The following is a 21665-nucleotide window of genomic DNA, read 5'->3' as shown; positions in this document are numbered from 1 at the left end:
ACTCGCCTCTCTAAGGAAAGGGAGACTTCGATCATCCAGCGCCCGCTAAGGATTCACCGCGAATATTGAACAAAAGCAACCGTTCCAAGGTAGGCTTTATCTCACCCACACCTCGCGCAATTCGTGATTCACGATTGTGATTATCACAGTCACGAGCACAGTCCCACGTAAAAATAATGATTTTGTCTAAGCATACAAAAAGTTTAGGGTAAACATGTTCATGATTCGTGATTTATGATTCACACTCGTGATTCGTAATTGCTGGGCTACGAATCACAAATCAAAATGCATACATTTATGGCCGTTTTGTTCCAATACCAGGTCTTGTGTCTTGTGTCACAGTGTGTGATCACCTATGCTACTGGCTGACGAGCTATTGAGAGGATGGTCGTCCTCGGAGCCACACTAGAAGCTACCTGTGAGGGGTGATTGCGGTGAGAAACCACCTATGGCCCACCTTGGGTGGTTGCCGGTGTGGTTCCTAGGACGACTTTTTCCTTTCTTCACGATGTGATCCACGATTCGTAATTTACGATTCCAGTAAAGACCTTTAAGCCTCTTTAGAATCGTCTGTGATTCGTGATTGGCCTTAGCCCAATCCCCAAAAATTAGCTAATACACGTTTCCGGACCACACGAGTGACCGGACAAAGACGATTAACAGGTATAACCTGTTAGCCAAAATTGCATATCATAAAGCGCTGAGAGGGTCACGTCATACAGTCACGAGTGCCTCACAACATGCGTGATGCAGATGCAATCGCTGGTCACTCAGCTGATGTACATAAATCATGAACACGGGGCTACACCCTCACTCATAACTCATGACTTTTTTGATACTCCGTTTTTCAAAATAATTGTGCAATTCGACGACAACCCTGTTTAGAGAAAGTTGCAATATTCTGTGATTTGTGATTTTGCTGGCTTGCGCGAGAGATTTGTGATTAACTTAATGAAATGGGTCAACATCGTTATTCTTCCATCTTTTGTTCGTGATTTTGCAACAAATCACGAATGAAAAAGAAGGAAAAAGTCGTCCTTGGAACCAACCGCCATCAAGCAACCGGTCCCGGAATACAGCTCAATCACGACTCGTGACTACGCCACTATTGCAGCTTCTTTGTAAGGGAAATTGTGTTTCGTGATTGGTCACGTTTAGCGAGCGCTATATGATTGAAGTCTCCCTTTCTTTAGAGAGGCGAGTTGGGACTGAGTAGGGTCGAGAATGGTTTGGAATGTATTTGGATAGCGTGTATTGGACGAGGGACAAACTACAAAGTGTGAGCGTTCCCTCTGTATTTATGTACATGAGTTGACTGGAGTATCCTACATGAGCTTCTCCCCCTATACGTCAGCTGCTCATACAACTGACTAGCTGTGGCCACAACTGGCCAGATGCGTGAGTCTGTTCTCTTTCAGGTTCTATCACTTGGTGCGAGTCGTGAGTCTGTAGCCAACGGCATATTCCCACAGTCGTCCAGCGACTTGTGTGAATTTACCCTGGGCTTCTCGCTACCAGCGCTATGTTATGAACCGGGTAAAACTCCGGCGTTCTGAGACACCTACTCGTACCCGTCCGGTGACTGAGAGGGTTGCGGACATTCCGCGAGCTTACTCGTTCCCATCCGGTCACTCGTGTGTACCGTTTGGGTAACTGCAAGGGCTGCATGATTGTGGGCGATCAGACTAAACGCCAATCGCAGATATTCTAACACTCCTACTCGAATGGTGTTTGAGTGCCCCAATCATGAATTGCAGAGACACTGACGCTCCCACTCGGCGGGGATCGCGCCATGTTGCTCTCTGTCTTGATGTGTGTGGCGTAAAGCTTTCCGTCCAAGTTTGGAAGGTGTGTGCGCCGTGTCCTCTTACGGATCGATGTGTAAGTGTCTGGGGCATTTGAGGTGCGCTGCGGCTCTTTCCAGCGCATCTTTCCTCTAGGTGGGCCCTCGTTGAAGCTTCGTTCGGTGAGCTTTCGTTGACTACTTGACTGCTCCATGGTCCTGGGAAACCTACGTGATGCTCGTGATTTGGGAACTTTCACAGCTCGTTTTTTGGCGACGCGTGAGGTTTTGTTCCCTGAATACATCATGTATTCGTTCTCGTTATCCTCCAGTGGAGGGAGAATCAGGAAGTATGCATGGTGAGGTTTGTGGATACCACTGTGTCAGTTGGATTTCCAGTCCTTTTGCATGTCCTTGAACCTTGATCGGACCTTCTTTGGATGATCCAAACCCATCAGGTCGAAAGCTGAGGCCAACAGGCTTTCTGTTGTTGTATCGATCTGCCTAGTTTTCGCACGCGTTCAGCGAGGGCGAAGAGAAGGTTGTGAAAGGCAGATGTTTCCGTCATGGAGTTTATCGAGAGGATTTCTCGTTGGGCCTGTCTGTCAGGCCAATCTCCTTGCAGAACTTTTCGATCTGCTGACAGTTGAGCGTCTTTGTGAGCGCATCCGCTCGTTTCTCCCCTGACTCGTATGTATTCGATGTTGGTAACACCGTCGGCGCAGAGTAGATCGCCTTCTGGTTTGCAAAATCAGCGTCCAGTCGGCGGGCATGCGAGCTTGTTTCATGGTGGCCTGTGGCTTTGGAAGTTTCGATGTCACGTGTCGGGCGTAATTGCCAAGTCTGTTGGGCCGTGCCCTAAGGTTGTAACGTGACTCGTCACCCGTGCTCTCGTTTGCGTTGTTGTCTCCCACTTTTTTGTATCTCCTTCCACTGTTTGGTGAGGAGTTGGGAGAAGGGTGAGAGGGTCATCGGACTCGTCATCTGTTTCTTGATGCCACGTGGGGAGTCCCGGCCTCGAATGTCTTGAGGCCGCCTTCGTGAGGGAATGAGGTGGATAGGTTCATGGAATTCGTCATATGTGGATTCTGCTGAAGGAACAAGTCGTTGACTTGTACGCTCCAGTGAATTACCGCTCTCGGTAGTATCTTCCGATTGCGCTTCCTCCGTTGAGGTGTGATGAGGGTTGTAGGTGGCTCCCACTGGTCGACTGGGCTCTTCGGACGATGGGGGAAGTCCTGGGGATATTCAGCGATGATCGGACCAGAGCCGGTAATACGGGCCTCGGGAGATTTTTCTCCGTGGTTCCAGTTTCATCATCCGAAAGTTCCTCGAAGGGGTATCTAGTGCAATCGTCCACCATGAGTAGGCAATACCTCTCTTTGGATAAGTCTTCCGGCAGAGGTCCTGCAAGATGCACGTGGACTAGCTCGGGTGGTCGAGTTGTCTTGGGTCCACGGCTCTTGATCGGTGTGTGCCTATGCTTCGACTTGATGCAGGTTTCGCAGTTGTTCCCGACAGAGGAGCCCGACGTAGTCGTTAGGTTCATGCATCGGTGAGCAATGCTGTCTTGAGCATAGCCTGCATGTGGAGGTGGCCTAGCCTTTGGTGCCAGAGTTTGGCTTCTCGCTAGTAAGGAGTTTGGCTACTGCGGTGGTAGTTCCTTCCGCTAGCAGATAGTTCACATCTCCACGACGTTTACCCCTCAGGGCCAGTCGACCCTTTTTATCGAAGATTTCGACCGTTTTCTTGGTGAAGCTGATGCTTCCACCGAGGCATTGCACCTTTGGTGTAGAGAAGAGATTCTTCCCAAGTCCTGGAACGTGGAGGACATTTTGAAGTGTAATTGACTTCCGCGATCCGTTCGAATTACTGATCACCAGTTTGACGTTGCCGATGGCAGCAACCATAACTCCTCTGTTGTCAGCGACGAATACCTCCTTGACAGGAGATGGTCCGTACGTCGAGAAGAGGGTCTTGTCGCCGGTCATGTGTCGGCTTGCGCCAGAGTCAATGATCCAGGTATCATTTTGGGGAGCGACGTTGTCATCGGGTGTGGACACGTGGAGACAAAGGTTCATCTCGTCGGAATCGACTTGTGCCAGGTTTCCCGTCACTTTCTTGGTTTTCTTCTGCTTTTGCTTCTCGGTGCGATCCTTGTGTTTGGGACCTCCTTCCATGAAGCAGTCTTCGAGGTTATGGTTATCCCTCTTGCAGTTAGTGCAGAATTTGTCTTTGCCCTTTTTGACAGGCTGCGACTGGGCTTGCATGGCCCGAGCTGGAGGTTGGCGCCGGAAAGACTTTGCTCGGCTTCTTCAGCCATAATCGTGCTGACGGCAATTTCGTAGTCTTCCATGGCCTTCTTGTTAGCTGTTTCGTCGGAATCTCCTTCCTTCTCGAAGAAGAGGCGAGTGTTGAAGTAGAAGATTTTTCGCCAGACATCGTGCTGGGGACCGAGGCCACGCAGAAAGGTTCTCAGTTTGCGGAGTCCGCTAACTGGAGCATCCACGTGGTCAAGTTTTCTGCAGATCGTCTCCAACTTGTAGGAGTAGACGTTGATCTTGTCATCTCCTTGGTAGAGGTTCGCCAACTGCGCTTCGAGTGAAGCAGTTTGTTGGGCAACGTTCTGCGCGTAGTTGTCGCGAAGTTTCTCCCGGAATTTTCGATCATAAGTTGACGTATCGACCAGGGCTCGCTGGGCAGGCCCGAGGGAGTTGAGGCTGAAGGTCTCCCTCACCCAGGTGCTCCTCGGGCTTGATGAGTCGTCCTTCGATGATGATCCATAGGTTCGCGTTCTTGCATACAAGAACATTTTGCATCGAGGTCGCCCATTTGAAGTAGTCCTTCGAGGACATAAGCGGTTTAGGTAGTCCAACCCTCATAGAGAAGGCAAGGTCTTGACCGTTCATTGGGCTCTAACCTATTGTAAATCTGTTGCGGGGCGAAACTGTGAATGGCCACGTCTGGTGGAAATCAAGAAACTTAGCGAGCACTCTATAGTCGACGTCACCCTTTCCTAAAGAGGCGGGCTGGAGCCTTGTGATGGTCGAGGATTGGACTGGGAATTGTTTGGAATGTGTTTGGACAATGCGTTTTGGACAAGGAAATATCTACTCAGAGCGAATGTTCTACCTGTAGTTATGTACATGAGCTGACTGGAGTTTCCTACAGGAGCTTCTCCCTATGCGTCGGCTCCTGATACTGCTGACTAGTCGTGACCACGACTGATCAGATGCGTGAGTGTCTTTTCTTCCAGATTCTACCGCTTTGCGCGAGGAATCGGCCAGTGGCGTGGTTCCAATGTTGACCAGCAAGCCGTGTGAATCTCCTCTTGGCTTCTAGCTATTGGCGCCATGCCGTCAGTGAAATGAACTCTGATAAGCTACGAGATGATGAGAACTTCTGATAATCTGTGAGCTAATTGGTTCTTCTGTTGCTGACAGCTTCGTTTACCGGTTACTCGTTCCGGTCCGCTATCGTTCGGGGCCTCGTGCTCTACTCACGACTCATGACTGAGAGCGAGCTGACTGAACCATACAGCATGCTGACACTACATGTAATATATCCATTCACCGCCTGTATTTTAGTATATCGTCTCCAATATGAGCCCCATAGGCTTCGGTCGGTATACGAAATCAAAAACAAAACAAACCAAATCAACGGCTCCAGACGGTTTCAAAGCGGATCAGCGGTCGGATTTTGCCTCGGTGCTCCACGCTCTTCCTGACGATTTGTCCGTCCGAGGCGTTGAATAGCGGACCATGCAGACTGCCGTCAAGTAGTGGTTGAGAAGACTAGGTAAAGGCCTCAGTTCTGATGCAGAAACCATACGCAAGGACGTTTAGCCCGCGTGCCGAAGTGAAAAGTCCCTCTGGGGTCCTATGAGGAAAGCCCTACAAAACCTCAAGGACTAACTCAGTTGGGGAATCGAGGCTCAACCTCAGCAGAATAGAGCAAATTGTTTCTTCCCTCACTCGGATGTGTTGAGTCATGAGTCAATACAGCTGGAGAGCAGCGCCTATTTCGTCTATCGTCCACGTGACTTGGCATCTAAATTTGGCTCGTCAAGCTGGCTGCCTCACAACTGCAGGTGAGGAAAAATGAGCTTCTGAGGAGTTGCAAAAAGGAAGCGGGGGCCAACCCGGAATCGAACCGGGGACCTCTGTCAACTTAGTGCTTGCGAATACGAGTGTGCCCTAAGACAGCATAATAAGCCACTATACGATTGGCCCTCACGTGACCACACGATTCAGAAAGACAATTGCATTATGTTGGCACAGCATGGAGCGCGGCATTTCCATCGTGAGAGTGGAAAAGCAAGGACGAGCATCACATGGACTCGCGCGTCTAGGCCCAGACCACAGGCTGTTGCGTTGTCGACGGCAAAACAAAGCTGTGACGAGGTAGGATCCAAGACAGCCACGGAAGCCACAGTCACGAGTTGGTGGGTGTAGCTCTGACGAGTCATGCGTTCGGCAAGAGATAGAGAGGTTAAGTTAGTGCTTTGTTGGCAAGAGCCATCCATGGACGACCAGATGTCGTCTGCATGACCACAGGCTCGAAGCAACTCACGACTCGTGACTAAAAAAAAGTGTACTGTAAGGGTAGCGAATTCGCTTGACGAGGTAAATTTGAAGCACAGAAAAGCACAGAAGTCCACGACGCTTATGCGTGGATGCATTCCGATTCGTGATTCTTGATTGATAGAAAACATAAAAACATGTTTAAAAAAGGGGGGCTGTGTACAGAAGAAGCGAGCGTCTACAGAAATGTGGAGTGGCAAACTCGTAAATTCACGATTGTAGCTGCCGGCGGTCCAATGTGATGCCGCGCGTGGTGTTGCCGAGACTCGTGACTGTGACTCACAGATTGCGATGTGGCCGTGCAACGTGAATCACGAATGCTAACTTATCAGTAATTCACATTCACGACTAAGTTATCAATAAATAAAGTTTTTAAAAAAATAGCGCGGCTGGTTGAGACAGGAGAATTCACGATTTGTGATTGTGCTAAGTTACCGCATAAGTTACCTCATTTCATCTGGGTTAAGGTGACCTACTCACGAATTCGACTCTTCTCGCTTCCACTGTGACAACTACCGACTACCGCCATTGTTTGTATTCGCAGCTTCGCGTCCCGTCCTGTTGCGTGCGCTCTCCTCTACACAGACAGTCGCTTGCTTTTTCGGCGTGCAGACGCACGATGGCTTGGAAAAGACCAGCGTGGCTGCCTGGCTCTGGTACTTGGAATCAGTCCAAGCCTTGTACCAGCAAGGGTCAGTCAACATCGACATCCAAAGATCGAGTTTCGCACAAGGATCGGCCGTCCGAGAGCGACTCGACCACTGTCGCCTCACGATGCACAGACACCACAACGGCCAAGTCTGGTGCTTGGACCACCAAGCTAACACGGACGGGCGATGTGGATGTGATCATCATCGGTGCTGGCTTGTCCGGGCTGATCGCGGCCGATGAGCTCGTTAGAGCTGGCCTGGGTGTTAGGGTGCTCGAGGCAAATGACCGCGTCGGTGGCAGGACGCTCGATGTGCGTCTGGATGATGGCAACGTGGTCGAAATGGGCGGTCAATGGATCGGCCCTGGACAGAATCAGATCCTGAAGCTCATCAAAGAGCTCGGTCTGGATACGCACGACACGTACGATCAGGGACGCAGCATCTACCGCTCCACCGACGGCAAGATCAAGTCGTACAAGAACATGATTCCCTGCGGTGTGCTCGCATCGCTCGATCTTCTCATGGCCACGCGCAAGATCAACAGCCTATCCAAAGGTGTACCTGCAAAGACACCGTGTCAGGCCAAGAATGCGCGATACTGGGACGAACGATCCATCGGCTGTTGGATCGATGACGCCATGTGGACAACAGAGGGCAAGCAGCTCTTTCGAATGGCCATCAAAGCCGTGTATGCGGAAGACTCGGAATCGATCAGCTTCTTGGACCTTCTTGCCACCGTGGCGGGTGCAGGTGGAGATATCGAGCAAGTGTTGAGCGATGCGCAGACGACGCGTATCGTTCAAGGCCCGCAATCCATCAGTGAGCGTCTTGCAGCGCGTCTACCGAAGCATACGCTCCAACTCAATCAAAAGGTGCTCAACATCCATCGCGCATCCGATCAAGGCGCAGCATTGGGCCAAGACGCTTTCTACGAGGTCTCGACCGTGCAGGGACTGAGTGTCAAGGCGCCTGTTGTCATCATCACTCCGCCTCGACCGTTGATCTGCCAGATGGACTTCCAGCCAGCTTTGCCGTCCGGTCTGATTCAGTACTACCGTCGTCAACCGATGGGCTCAGCGATCAAGTTCAACGTCAGCTACGCTTCGCCCTTTTGGCGTGCGGCTGGACTGAGTGGTGCCATGATCAACGCTGACGGTATGAGCCCGGTTCAGATGACGTATGACAACTCGCCTGCGGACGCCAAGCAGGGAGTGATTGTTGCGTTTGTGCTGGGAAACAACTCTCGTCGGTTTGTACATCAGAACGCAGATGCTGAGACGCGCAAGAAGATTGTGCTCGAGTTTCTCGCGAGCGTGTTTGGGTGCGAGGCGCTCAATGCTACCCACGTGCACGAGATGAACTGGACGCTCGCTCCTTATGCCACAGGAGGCTATGGCTCTTTCAATCCTCCCGGAGTGCTCACCAGCTTCGATGAGGACGAGCGCGACGAAATGTCCAAGATTGGCAACCTCTACTTTGCTGGTGACGCCACCAGCGAGATTTGGCAGGGCTACATGGAAGGTGCCTTGCTCTCCGGCAGGCGCGTAGCTTCGCGTATCATTTCCACTTTTCAGCCCTAAGCGTGTGCAAGCCAAGCTTGGTCGGTATTCACGTTTGTCAACCCTCTCGATTCGTTGCATTTGACCTCAGCTTGTCGAGTGGTATTCATGATTTGTGATTGCTTGAGACCCATTTCGCCGTCTTGCATCCGGTTCTGTCTGTCTTGCCATTTTCACAATGTCGACTTATACCTCTGTTCTGACTCGATGCACTGCACTTTTCATTCACGATTGTAATGTCACACCAAGTTAAGGGAACACTTGGCTACTTGCCACGCACAGCTCGGGTCGACGTAAACATCAACGAACGCACCAATCACAAATCGCAGGCTTGGCTCTCTGAACGGTAGGAGGCAGATAATGTAACACGGCTATTCATTGATTACAACAAGACGAGTGACGATCTACGTAACCGCAAGGATCAAGCGACAAAAAGTGTGGGTATGCAGGGTGTGAAGGCGTCGATAGTCATGAGCTAGTCGACAAACGTCTCCCAGTCGGAGCGAGGGCCCATAGCCTCCATCTGGTCTCGGACCTGCTGGAGGTAGCCTGTCCAGCCCTCAAGGTCCTGATGTCCGAAACGCTCTTGGATCGACTTGATAATGTCGAGTTGGAGAGAAGCATGTTTGAGCGGCAAATCTGCGATGGTCGCCTTATTGATTTTGCGCTCTTGATCGGCAACGAGCGCGCCAAGACCGAGCACGGTGCGGGTACGCGCGACGTCGAATTCGACAATCTTTGTGATGAACGGGTCGTACACTTTGAGCAGGTTGGCGGTGGGGATGTAAGGTTCTTCGATTTTCACGTTTTCGGCATTGAGGAGCGTCATAGGGATTCGAGCTTGGTCGCCGCGACCACAAGCGACGTGGTAACACGGCACTTCGGCGAGATGCTTGCTTGTGATGGCGGCGGGGTTCTTAGGATGAAGACGGTGCGTTGTGGGGAGCTTCTGGAGTGCATGTGCGGATGCGGTAATGGCAAGGATCTGGTTGACGGCAATGTCGACCGGAATCACGTCCAGACCGGCGTTGGGGAACACCAGGCTGGGGTCCACCACTTGGGCGGCCAAAGCAGCGCATACGGGGCTTGACGGATGACCGGCACCCCACGCTGGACGCGGAAAGTCGATCGCTGGACCAAGCGTGGCCAATCGAACGATACGGCACGCCTTTCCGTGCAGCTTTCGGCCCACCTGTGAGGTGAAGAGCGAGTTGACGCACGATTCGGCATACGTCTTGGCTTGGAAGTAAGTGTTGACGTGTTCAGACTGCTCGTCAACGCGAGTTCCACACCCCTGAGGGGTCAAGGTCTCGGAGACGAGCGAGCCGTTGTTGAGGTACCATCCGACAAAGGTGGTCGATACGTGAATGTGAGTCTTGACATTCCAGGTGAGCAGCGAGAAACGAGCGGTAAAGTAGGCCAGATCCGCCATGGCTTCAAACGCCTTGGAGATGGGGAGTGTGAAGCGGGTATCACCGGCACAGTGGATGACGATCTCGGTCTTGCGGACCTTTTCAAACTCTTTTTCGTCGAGACCAAAGTTGGGACGAGCACAGTCACCGTTGACGACGACAAGTTTGGCGAGCGCACCGTTGCACTCGGGCTCAGCGTGGTGGTGAACTGCCTTGGGTAGACGTTTGAGCGCATCTTGTGGGGTTTTTGCTCGCACGATGGCAACGATCTGCTTTACGTTGAAGCTCTGGTCGGTCAGCAGTCGATGGAGGAGAGCAGCTCCGACAAAGCCAGCAGCACCGGTGACGAGGATGCGAGAACCGTTGAGTACGTCTTGAATGGTTTGTTCGCGCACGATGGTGTCGTCGTCGGTGTGAAGATTTGAGATGGATTCAACGATGCTGGTTGCATCGGACGAAGTGTCGGTAGCAGAGGAGCGTTCGGTGCCGCTTGGCGAGGGGCTGCGAGTCGAGCTCATGACAGAGTTGAGTAGGCTTGGCCGAGGCGCAGAGAGAGCAGGACTAAGTAGGGATTGAGCAGAGTGAGAGACGAGGAGCGCTCGGGATGGAAAAGAGGGAAGGGGGAGGAGCAGAAAGATGATGATGATGGTGGAAGGGGAGAATGTGTGCAAGCTCGAGCTACGAGTTTTATGAAGAAACGTCGCTGGCTGGGAGGGGGACGATCGAGGTGACAGGAGGTTGATGGGGGAGCGGAAAGCCAGAAGATGTTTGGGTTTCACATTGGCGGGCGAGCGAAGAGTTGCACTTTGCAGCTGTGGGGCTCAAAGCAAGGGACGAAGCGTGTGCAGCTCTCGTCAGCAGCTGTGGCTGCTGGGTTACGTCGCTGGAAGGGCAGCAGTGCAAGGGTTGACACTCGGAGAGGCATGCATCGAGACATTCGAGGCCTCGAGACTGGTGTAGCCTGGTCTCAAACGCGTTGGGAGATGCAGAGAGGGCTGATTGGCTGTTGCGCAACATGTAGCTTGACTCGAAAGAAGGACCCACCGGCTGAGCGTGTCTGCTGGCTGTATTGGGAGCAAGTCAAGCTTATGCACAAGGATGGGTGCAGAATGCGGAGCTCTGGACAGGCCAGCAGTACGATGGGGGGCCAGGCTGTTCACTATTTTCTTCATTTTCAGATTCTGGACAGAAGGTCAGCCGGTGGGGAGGGGGGTAACAGCTGAGGTAAGTCGGCTGATGCGCGCAAGATGCGAGCTGAGAGCAAAGACAAGGATACTGATTTGGTTGGTGGTGCCAACGGGCGCAAAGTCATGGGGCCGAAGACTGAGGAACAAAGGAGCTGTGCAAAGTGTAAGTGCGAAACACTGACGGCTGCTAAGCTAGCTGATAGCTTGACTTGATTTACGACCAACGCTTGACAGACGCTGGCAGCCGCTGGCAGCCTAGAACACATGCAAGATATGAAAAGGGCAGGGGGGCGGGATGAACAGGCACCAAGTCGACCACCACGGATGTCCACTTTGGTTGTTTGGTTTGACATTGGTGGCCAAAGTGACAGAGCGTCGAGGTGGGATGGCCCATGTCCAAAAACGACCAACCTAAATTGCCCACGTTTCCTGCTCATTGCTTTCCTGCGAGTCAAAGCGAAAGCAAAGCGAAAGCAAAGCGAAAGCAAAGCGAAAGCAAAGCGGCCATAGCGCAGCGGACATGATGCATAACGCTTCGGCATGAGACCAGTGTACGATCCATCAGTGCAACTGGACAGCGCTTTTTTCTTTTCCATTCTGTGATTCACGATTCGTGATTCTTATTCTGCTCAGATTTCGGCTGGAATTGGATGCCGTCGGTTCAGCCTTCGGCAAGTCGGCGAGTGATTCAAAAAGGGGGTCACCAGTAAACGTTATTGGTGATTAATTATTAATACTAGAATCTTTGTTGATATTATAGTATATTTAAATCGTGAATAGTTGGGTTGTTGGTCTGGAAAATCGGGAATCGTGAATGTGAATCTCTGTTTTGCCAATCTCACTTTCCAAACCACATTCACGATTCACAGTTTGTGATTGTGATTTTGATTGTGATTGAAAGGGATGCCAACTTGGAGCGTAGGCGGTAGACGAGGCACGTCATGTTTGGATTCACGATTGCAACGTTGGAACGCGGCTGACGGATCAAGCCGAAGCGGGTCGCATCACGACCGTCGAAATGTTGAAATGCCGAAAAGAGAGCTGTGCTTTTAAAACAACGGAATTCCGGAGACACGTGCAAAATCGTGAATGTGCGTCAGTTGTAAATCAAGTATCGCATCTTGTTTATTAATATGTATCCGTGATTCGAAAGTGTCGACTCGTTTGAAAAACAAAAAAAAAAAATAATAAAATTGACCAGCCTCTGCCCGCACCCCACAGCGGCTAGACCAGGGCAAAGATTGACGACCTGGGCAAAATTGCTGCACAATCACGAATTATTAATCGGCAATCGTGAATGTCTCGCACTTTGAACCGCGAAAAGCAGCGTTGGACTTCCGTTGACGCTGGTTTGACGTCTCTCGTCCGCGTTGGCGGCGTCTGTCGATCAATTCTTGACTAGCTAGCCGAGTCAAGTGAGTTTAGATCTAGAACCCCTCAGTCCACATTCCCGCTGCTCACGCTGCTCAGCTAACAGACAGCCAGCAAGTCGTTTTGGCACCATTCGTGATTAGTTGGCTTGGTTCGCTATTTTACCTGTAATGCCGTTCGTCCTGCCGGTTTCGACAGCTTCTCGGCAGGCCGGCTTGCGCCTCACTTCGCGCCTTCTCCCAGCTTGCGAGCTTGCGAGCTTGCGAGCTTGCGTCTGGAATGCTCGCTCAGTTGACGCATCAACAAACGCCCATCCAACAGTGCTTCCAACATTCCATCTGCGCGCACAGTTTGGTGAGCACTTCAACTTGGGTCGGTTCGTTTGGGGGTGCGCTACCAATCTGAATGCATGTCTTACATGTACATTCACTCACTGACCGACACGTCTACGCTTGTCTCTGGCAACGCCTCTTGGTGCACGCTAACGCTCTAGTATGACACGGAGTTGGAATTTCAATTCCAGCCCGCAGCCCACAGCTCACAGCTCATCCACAGCACAAACATCGTTGGTCGCCTTTCATGTCCGTTCTTGCCTCGTTCTCGCAAACACCCACGTGTGCATTTCTGCGTCGCTTTTCTGGAATCGACCAAGACCGAAGCTTTTCTTGTTCCCGAGCGGGCGGGCTGTGGCCATGCAGCGTCGACACCGCCTTGTGTGCTTGTTGTAATAGTCAAGTTAACTTAGATCAAACCTGCCCTTGCATTTCACCACTCATCGTGCCGCTGTCAAAGCTGGCCACTCTTACAGATGGCTTAGAAGAGGCTGTGAAGTAGTATAATCCAATTCTATGCTTCAAGCCGTGCAAAGTATCCCCAACTTGAGCTCGCGCCGCTTTGCTATTCCTTTGCGCCATCCTCAACCCGTGTGCGCTTCGACAAGCTCAAACTTGGCTGCCTTGTGACTCTGCGTTTGCAGTCTGCATATTCCACGCCCTCGATCAGCTTGCCGGGGCTGCGGCGTCGTGTATCAATCACCAATCAAATGCTGCTATGCCTCAAGCGCTACAGCGCTGACCTTGACGCCAGTCCGCCAGAAGCCTACGCTTGCAAGCACCGAGTCGAGTGCTGAGCTTAAAGCCACACCTATCACATGCGCTTGCTCGACAGCAGTGCACCTCGGGGAATCGTCAATCGCGAATCGTAAAGGCTGCTCCACTTGGGCCCCAATCGGGTTCGCGTTGCCGACTTGTCGACGTTCCATCATCCCCCTTGCTGCTCAACGTCTTGCATTCACTTCTGTTTGTACTTACCTACCTGCTTGCTTGTTTTCCGCTCCCGTTCTTGGCACTTTGACCATCTCAAGCCACGCACAAGCAACCGAAAACGTACCTCTACTTTGCTCTCCCCACCTCTCACACAGCCACACACTACAGCGTCGTCCAAACAATCTCTCATTGTCCGCTACTTGACCACCGCTGCACGCAATTTCCATTTTGGTTGTAGAAATACAATCGTCCTAGCCGCAGCTTAGTCCACTTTGGTCTTGTCCAGAGCAACTCTCCAGAAGACGCTGCATTCGACGGTTTGGTCCTCACGCCATCTGTCACGAGCACAATTTCTCTTGCCCACCGTCACCACCAAGCCCCACACCAGTCTCTGACAGCAAATAACACACGAGCGAGCACTTGAGCTGCATCTACATTGACGCTAAGCTGCGTTCGTGTCTTTGCACAGGCTCGGTACCATCATGACAGCTGGGCAAGAGCGAGCTGGTGCAGTAGTCGAAAACGCTGGGAGCAGCAGTCACGAGTCGTTGCTACACACGTCGACGTCGAACCCACCTTTGCTCGCACCGTATCCAGCACCACCATCCTACGTCGCGAACCAGGACGTCTGCACGATATCCATGGATACGATGCAATCCACTCCGCACAATTTCGCATCGGATCGCTACCCAACTTCTTGCGAGAGCATCGAGACAAGATCAAGTCTAAGCAAAAGCGTCGGTAAACGACTTCACTTTTTGCTCGTGTTTTCGGCGCTGTGCGTATCGTCGTTTCTGAGCGCGCTAGATCTGACCACGGTCTCGACGGCGTTGCCAACCATTGTTGCCGATCTGCAAGACGACGCAATCCATTTTAGAAACCATCATCACGTTGCACCCAGACCACCAACTGCTAATAATGGAGCCACTTCCGGTGCTGCAGGCACCTACATCTGGATCGGTGCAGCGTATACAATTGCCGGCATGGCCATTCTACCTCTCACTGGTGGATTGTGCGAGATCTGGGGCAGAAAAGCTATTCTGCTCACCTCGCTCTTCTTCTTTCTCTTTGGTAGTGTCGTCTGCGGCGCCAGTAATTCGCTCGACATGATGATCGCCGGTCGTGTACTACAGGGCATTGGTGACGGTGGTATTATCAGCCTCGCCGAGATCGTCGTGGCGGATCTGGTGCCGTTGGCGCAGAGAGGTACCTATGAGGGCATCCTCGGTGTTGTTTGGGCAGGCGCAAGTGCCATCGGTCCACCCATTGGCGGCGTCTTTTCTCGCAAGAATCGATGGAGGTGGTTGTTCTGGTTAAACATACCCATCACCGTGATCGCGATTATCATGATCGGCGTATTCATGAACATGAAGACACCCAAGTCCGACGTCAAGTCCAAGTTGAAACGCATGGATTGGTCCGGTAACGCTCTCTTGATCGGCGCTACCGTTGCGCTCGGTTTGGCATTGACGTGGGGCGGTGCCAAATATGCGTGGTCGAGCGCTACGGTGTTGGTGCCTTTGGTGCTATCCATCCTCCTGTTTGGCGCATTTTTCTACGTGGAGCTCTTTCGTCTGCAAAACCCGACTGTACCAAGGGCGTTGCTGTCGAACCGTACTGCGCTCAGCGCACACATCACCAGCTTTGCACACGGCGTCGTCACAATGGCCATCATCTATGTCATCCCTACGTACTTCCAAGCGGTCAAACTTTCGTCGACTATCATGTCTGGTTGGATGGTATTGCCGTTCAGCTGCACCGTCGCTTTGAGCGCGATCGGATTTGCGATCAGCATCGAAGTGTCACAACGCTACGTACCGCAAAACCATCTTGGCTGGTTCTTGACTGTGCTCGGTGTACCGTTGCTCTTGCTACTACGCGTCGAGACGGGTGCAGCGACGTGGATTCTGGTTCAGTTTCCGATCGCCATCGGTTGTGGCATTCTGTTTGTGGCACCCCAATTCCCCGTGCTTGCATCCGTCGCTGTCGAGATGGCGTCTAAAGCGCTAGCGCTGCAACTCTTCTTTGCATCGTTTGGTCAAACTCTCGGAATCATGCTGGCCGAAGCGGTCTTTCAATCTTCGGTACACAACGCCATCAAGTCATCGACGATTCAAGCACTAGTCGCCAATGGTTCACTTCCGTTCAACATTCAAGATATCGCATCACCCTACTCGATGCATTTTGGTGCACTTCGTCATTTGACTCCTGACGCCAGCTTCGCTGTGCGTAGCGTGTATAGCCTTGCGTTGAGACATGTATGGCTACTCCTCATTCCATTTGCTGCCGTAGGATGGGGTGCATGCTTCTTGATGGCCGAGGTCCAGATGCATGATCACGTGGACCAACGCTTCGCTCCCGTTGACGCCCGGCGTGCTGCTCATGATTCAGAAAAGGGTCTCAATGACAACTTGCAAGATCCCCGAACCGCAGTGATCCACGACCCATCCCTGCCGTCCGCAACACTATCTTCGCATCCTCACCAACAGTGCCAGTCAGCTTGCACGCGCCAGACCCAGCAAGACATCCGCATCGTCCAACCTCGGCCCATCCAGCTTGACCTACTCGACACTTGCAACCATACCGCCCCGCATTGAACCTCCGTAGCATTCGTCAATCTGGCTCGCTTCTATCGAGTCATGCATCAGTAAGCACGAACACAAACCAATATACTGTCTATTCCGGCGCGCTCTATTCGCATGTGGTGCAACAATCGTGAGTCCGAGTCCGCACATACGAGTCCCGAGTGTACGCGCGATGCGCGATTGTGATACGCTGAGATCGTACCAGGCAGACATTCGTGAGAAACACTCGTGATTGGCTGTCACCGTGCATGTAAACTACATGTGTGCAGGGAGGCTCGAGTGACTCATATATCCATGAACGTGGTTACCAACACATAGACGTCTGCGACCACGATCTGTGCACGAGCAAGATGGAAAAAATCAACTAAGCGTCAGTCGACCATGCCCACTTTGTGCACGCCTCGAACGCGCGCCGCGTCGACACTACAGCATACTTACCACACCAAAAATCGCATAAGCCACCACTTGCACGTACCATGCCGAGGCGAAGCAATGCGACCTGTCTTGGGACGAATCCAGCGCATCCGCTAGTGAGGCAACGCGTGTTGACGCAGACGCCTGCGGCTGCTGCGGCTGCGACTCCTTGTTGTCCTGATCCGGTGCTGGCGCGTCTTGCTCTCGGGGCAAGCTTTCGATGACGCCGAGCGAAGCACGCGTGCTGTCATTCCTCTCGAGCTGGCGTCCATGTTGGGCCGTGCATGCAGTAGCCTGCGCGCTTGCTTGGTCGTTCGCTTCGACGCTTGGTGCATCAAGCTCAACACTGGATCTCACCGAGCAGGCATCGCGCCGCTCGGTCGCCACTTGTGCCGTCATCCTTGTCTTGCTACCTGTGACCAAGATCAAAGGCAGCAGCACAAACGGAAGCTCAATACTCAGAGCCACCTGACTAGCCACGAGCATTTCATCCAGACCGTCCTTACCCACCGCTAGCGAGACGGTCAAACTCGGCACGATTGCCACCAACCTCGTCACGATCCTACGCAAAAACGGATCGGTGCGCCAATTGATAAACCCTTCGCTCACCAACTGTCCGGCCAACGTCACAGTGATACTCGCGCTCTGTCCAGCCGCTAGCAGCGCAACGGCAAACAAGACGGCTGCAAGACTACCAAGACGATCCTTGAGCAGGTAGAAAGCGTCGTACAGGCTAGCTACCACCACCTGACCCGTGGCAGTACCGGTACCGGTACCATTATCGGTGTAGTAGAAGGCTGCTGCTGCGACGATGAGGATCGCGCTGTTGATTACAATGGCAAAGCTGACAAGCGACATGCCAATATCTACAGAAGCGTGCTTGATGTGAATCCGGATGTTGTCGAGCGTCCGTGGTGGCAAGTCCTCGGCTTTGTAACGCTCACGTCGTCTCTGCCGCATCGAGTCGGTTTCAATGTCGTCCGTGCCGGTGCGATGCGATATGAGCGAGCGTACGACGCGCGTAAGTCGGAGCACTTCGGTCTTTGTCTCTGATTTCGGGCGTACGAGGCGAGAAAAGGAGGAGCTGATGAGCTGCCACCGGGACTGGTCTGCGCAATGTTGGACGTCGTCACTGGCGCAGGGCGGGTCGAGGCTAGGAAGTCGGTCGATAGAAGCAAAGTGAGAGCCGAGGATGATAGCATGGGGCATGACAGTAGCGCCCAAGATACCGACGCTGACATAGAGTGCACCGCTCTGCACTACGTGATGCGAAGGCAGATAGCCATGAAACACGTCGGGCCAGTGAGGCTTGATTCTGACGAGCAGGACGATGAAGCAAGCCAAGACGGTAAAGACGAGCGCGGCGATGAGAGCTTCCAGCAGCCGAAAGCTTCCGTTGGGTGGCGGCTTGTAGATGAAGAGGATGATGATAACATCGACCGAGGTGATCAAGATACCCGCCCACAGTGGCAATGCCGGAAAGAGGAGATTGAGAGCGATGGCAGATCCGGTCAACTCTGCGAGCTCTGTGGCCACGATGGCACCCTCAGCGATGACATAGAGTGGATAGAGGAGCGCCCATCGGCGCAATCTGGGGCGCGAGACGTGGCGCTGCGTAGGATTGCCGAGCCGATCCTCTTTGAGAATGAGCATACGGCATTGTCGTGCCAGGTCGGCGTTGGTAACCACACCGACGCGGCAAGAGAGGATTTGAATAAAGACGGCGAAGCAACCGGTGAGCAGGACGATGAAGAGAAGCGAATACCCAAATTCGGAGCCTGCCTGCAAGTCGGTGGCCCAGTTGCCCGGGTCAGCATAGGCGACAGAAGCGACGATGCCGGGGCCGAGAAAGTAGAGGTGCCGATGGAGGACTCGGAGAATGGTAGCCCAACGAGCAGCCATTCGCTCGTTGAAGGTCGATGGCCGAGGTGCTGGTAGTGCCATCGCTGAACGCAATGGGATCGTCGACGAAGACATGCTGTGTTTAGGAAGAAGGGCTATGAGAGCGAGTGTATCCGCATCGACATGGTCATATATAAATTTATATATGAATATATGTGCAGACGAAACAGGACAATGCCAAGAAGCGCGCGAGACTGCAACCGTCTACAAGACGGCAATGGCGATGGCGATGGCAATGGAAATGGAAATGGCGATGGCGACAGTGACGGATGGCGATGCTCGGCTGAGTCGGGTTGTGACCGTGTGAGGCGAAAGAGGAGATGTGAAAGGGAGAGGAAGAATGCGACAGTCGATGAGTTGTGAGTGGTGCCGAAACCGATTGAAAAATGCCTATGTGCTCTGCCGTCTATTCATATTTCAAATCCAGCTCCACGCTTCGTGCTTCATTCGAGATTTGTGGTTCGTGATTCACGATTCGTGCTTCGTGCTTCGCTAAATTCGTGATTCATGACGGTGAACGCCGCCTCGGCCATGTGTTGCGGGGACCCTGTCTAAAAAACCTGGCTTGGATCCACGATTTCTCAGCAAATCTTGACTAGTCACCACGAGTCGTGAGTCGCGAGTCGCGAGTCATGAATCAAGAATCGTATCGTAAATTCGTGATTCATCCCTGAAAATCCTCCGTCCAGCAGCCGTCGTGCGTGTGTGGTGTTTGCACGTTCGATTCACTGTTTGTGTTTGTAATTTTCGCCTGAAATCAATCAGTGTACTGATATTGGATGGATTTGCAAACTCACGACTTACGATTTACGATTCGGCCTCACGCGTGCGCCTCTCTGGCACATCGGTTCGTGGACCCTGAAGCTGCCACAGCGTTCCGTAATTACCCGCGCAACGCCGAGCAAACGCCAAGCAAAGTCTGTGCTTGACACCTCATGACTCGTCCACGAATCGCATGATGAGCGTGCCAAAAACACGCTCGCATTGGAAGCATCCAGCTCTCGCCCCTCACTAGCATGTCGCCACAAAAACATCCATCCTTGCTTGACCAAAGGCCGGCGCTCACCGAAGCCATGCCCAAGATGCAATCGTGAAAGCACACACTACTCACGATTGTGTAACAAAACTGAGCAAGATTCATGGCCGGAAACATATATATATTTATCTACAGCACCTCGAAACAGGTGCCAGCTGGTGGCTGATGGCTAATGGCTGATGGCTGACGCTGATGGCTGCTGCCCATGTCGAATGGGAGAGCCTTCAAGAGCACTTTCTCGGCCTCTTCTTTCGCTGCACCTTGGTAGGCCGCCTGTGCTTCTTCTTATTTATGGCCGTCGACTTGTGTTTCTTCTTGGGAGCAGGTGTTGCCTTGGGCGTTTGCTTTACCCTTCTAGTCTTGGACTTGGTCATACTTGCCGCTACTGCCGTGTTCTTGGTTGCTTCTGTGGTTGGTGCCGTCGAAGAAGTCGCCGAAAGAGAGCTAGAGCTCAAGCTCGAGCTCGAGCTGATGTTGGAACTGCCCATGTAGCCATCGGGCTTCATCACCACCTTGGTCGGGTCGCATCCTGCCGTCAGTCCTATTCCAGCGTGTGGACCGTTCCAAACCATGTTGCAGCCGGGCAACGAAGCCAAGGTGCCCGACATGGCTTCTGTTGAGGTCGCCGTGCAGTCACGCGAAGCTTGTCTGTCCAGCGTCTGTGCGAGTGGAGGGCAGGATTCCAGATCGTTAAACAAGCTGCCTCCACACTGATCGATGGCTGCCTGCAAAATCGTCTCGTCCCAGGCGGAAATAAAGTCGGCATGGAAAGAGTATCCCATCGAATCACCGTTAGAAAGCACCAGCTCCGAGTTGTTGGTGTTGGTGATGCCGGTAACGTCCCAGACGAATTCGTAGAACAAGGTTGGCAGTCGAACGCTGTGCGACGCTGGGCATGCACCTTGATCTGCGTCATCACCCAGTGGGTATACCACGTGAGAGTGATCAGCAGAGACGAGATCCTTGCCATTCCAGCACGACGGGAACGTCACCTGCAGCCGCAGCCCTTGCGGGACAAGCTCGTGCAGGAATCGTCTCTGATTGCGAGCTGCCGTCGGCGTAGTTGAGGGCAAACAAACGATGCCGTATTGTCGGCTTGCTTCGTAGGTCCTGGTCCTCTGCGCATTGCACTGCCCGCCAGCAGTTGAAGTCCTTCTAGGAAACGCTTTGATTTCGACATTGCCCCTCATCAGGTAGTACGTATTGACGTAGTACAACTGTCTCGGGGTAAAAGTGCCATCCGGATTGATCGAGTAGAGTGAAGGTGCCCAGTACGACGACATGTCGGCGTGCAGTCCAGCTGTAGTGCAGGTCGAAGCTGCCTCTAGGCTCTCGGCCGTGGTGGTGTCGGCACTGACACCATTCGCGCCAACAAGCGAGTGAACATGAGACGACACTCCCCCAGGCGTGACGATAGGGTCGACACGAGCCTGTTTGAGGCTTTGATGCGCCAAGATCCACATGACTGGGTTTGCCAATGTAGCTGACGCCTCTTTGGTGCCAAACAGTGCACACCACACGGCGATCAGCGTCCAGCAGACCAATCTGCGAGTTGCCAACATTGTACTTGCAAGGTCGCTTGCTCAGCGTTGCTGGCTGTCAATGGTGGTGAACGGCGTTGTCAAACCGCGGTACCAAGGTGGAGAACGGAGTTGAAAGATCGAGGTTGACGGATGCAAATGGCAGGAACTTTAGACCGGTCAAGTTGAAACAAGATGTGCAGAGTGCGCACCCGGTATCGGAGAGAGTCGACGATTGTTTCTGACCTCTTATATCACGGAGAGCACAACCGCGCTGCGATAGACAAATCTCCGACAATCCACTGCAGACCTGCTGCAGATTAGCGCCAGCGCTCAGTTGTCTATGTGAAACAATGTACGTCTCTAGGACAGTTACGAAGGAGCAAGTAACAGTTTGC

At 52.7% G+C, this 21665-nt stretch overlaps 5 protein-coding genes and 1 non-coding gene across 6 annotated transcripts; 2 read left to right on the top strand and 4 right to left on the bottom strand.

Moving 5' to 3' along the window:
- Positions 1-5915: 5915 nt before the first annotated feature.
- On the bottom strand, positions 5916-6015 carry UMAG_16103. Its single transcript has 2 exons — positions 5978-6015; positions 5916-5951 (listed from the first exon to the last, which is right to left on the bottom strand). It is a non-coding gene; the product is annotated as a tRNA-Pro (tRNA).
- A 970-nt stretch (positions 6016-6985) lies between these two features.
- Positions 6986-8596, top strand: UMAG_05423 (uncharacterized protein; the record flags this gene model as incomplete). The annotated part of the gene is made up of 1 exon (XM_011393810.1): positions 6986-8596. One exon carries the CDS (start codon positions 6986-6988, stop codon positions 8594-8596), a length of 1611 nt encoding a protein of 536 aa, XP_011392112.1.
- A 454-nt stretch (positions 8597-9050) lies between these two features.
- Positions 9051-10505, bottom strand: UMAG_05422 (uncharacterized protein; the record flags this gene model as incomplete). The annotated part of the gene is made up of 1 exon (XM_011393809.1): positions 9051-10505. The coding sequence occupies one exon, from the start codon at positions 10503-10505 to the stop codon at positions 9051-9053; it is 1455 nt and encodes a 484-aa protein (XP_011392111.1).
- A 3787-nt stretch (positions 10506-14292) lies between these two features.
- UMAG_05421 (uncharacterized protein) lies at positions 14293-16407 on the top strand (the record flags this gene model as incomplete). The annotated part of the gene is made up of 1 exon (XM_011393808.1): positions 14293-16407. One exon carries the CDS (start codon positions 14293-14295, stop codon positions 16405-16407), a length of 2115 nt encoding a protein of 704 aa, XP_011392110.1.
- Positions 16408-16679: 272 nt separating this feature from the next.
- UMAG_05420 (uncharacterized protein) lies at positions 16680-18786 on the bottom strand (the record flags this gene model as incomplete). The annotated part of the gene is made up of 2 exons (XM_011393807.1): positions 16680-16730; positions 16834-18786. The coding sequence occupies 2 exons, from the start codon at positions 18784-18786 to the stop codon at positions 16680-16682; spliced, it is 2004 nt and encodes a 667-aa protein (XP_011392109.1).
- Positions 18787-19971: 1185 nt separating this feature from the next.
- On the bottom strand, positions 19972-21309 carry UMAG_10221 (uncharacterized protein; the record flags this gene model as incomplete). Its single annotated transcript, XM_011393841.1, has 1 exon — positions 19972-21309. One exon carries the CDS (start codon positions 21307-21309, stop codon positions 19972-19974), a length of 1338 nt encoding a protein of 445 aa, XP_011392143.1.
- Positions 21310-21665: the final 356 nt, after the last annotated feature.

This window comes from Mycosarcoma maydis, chromosome 19 (assembly GCF_000328475.2).
Source record: "Mycosarcoma maydis chromosome 19, whole genome shotgun sequence".
In the NCBI taxonomy this organism is placed as follows: Eukaryota; Fungi; Basidiomycota; class Ustilaginomycetes; order Ustilaginales; genus Mycosarcoma; species Mycosarcoma maydis.
Note: the sequence above shows the minus strand (reverse complement) of the source record. Positions and strands in the feature narration are given on the sequence as shown.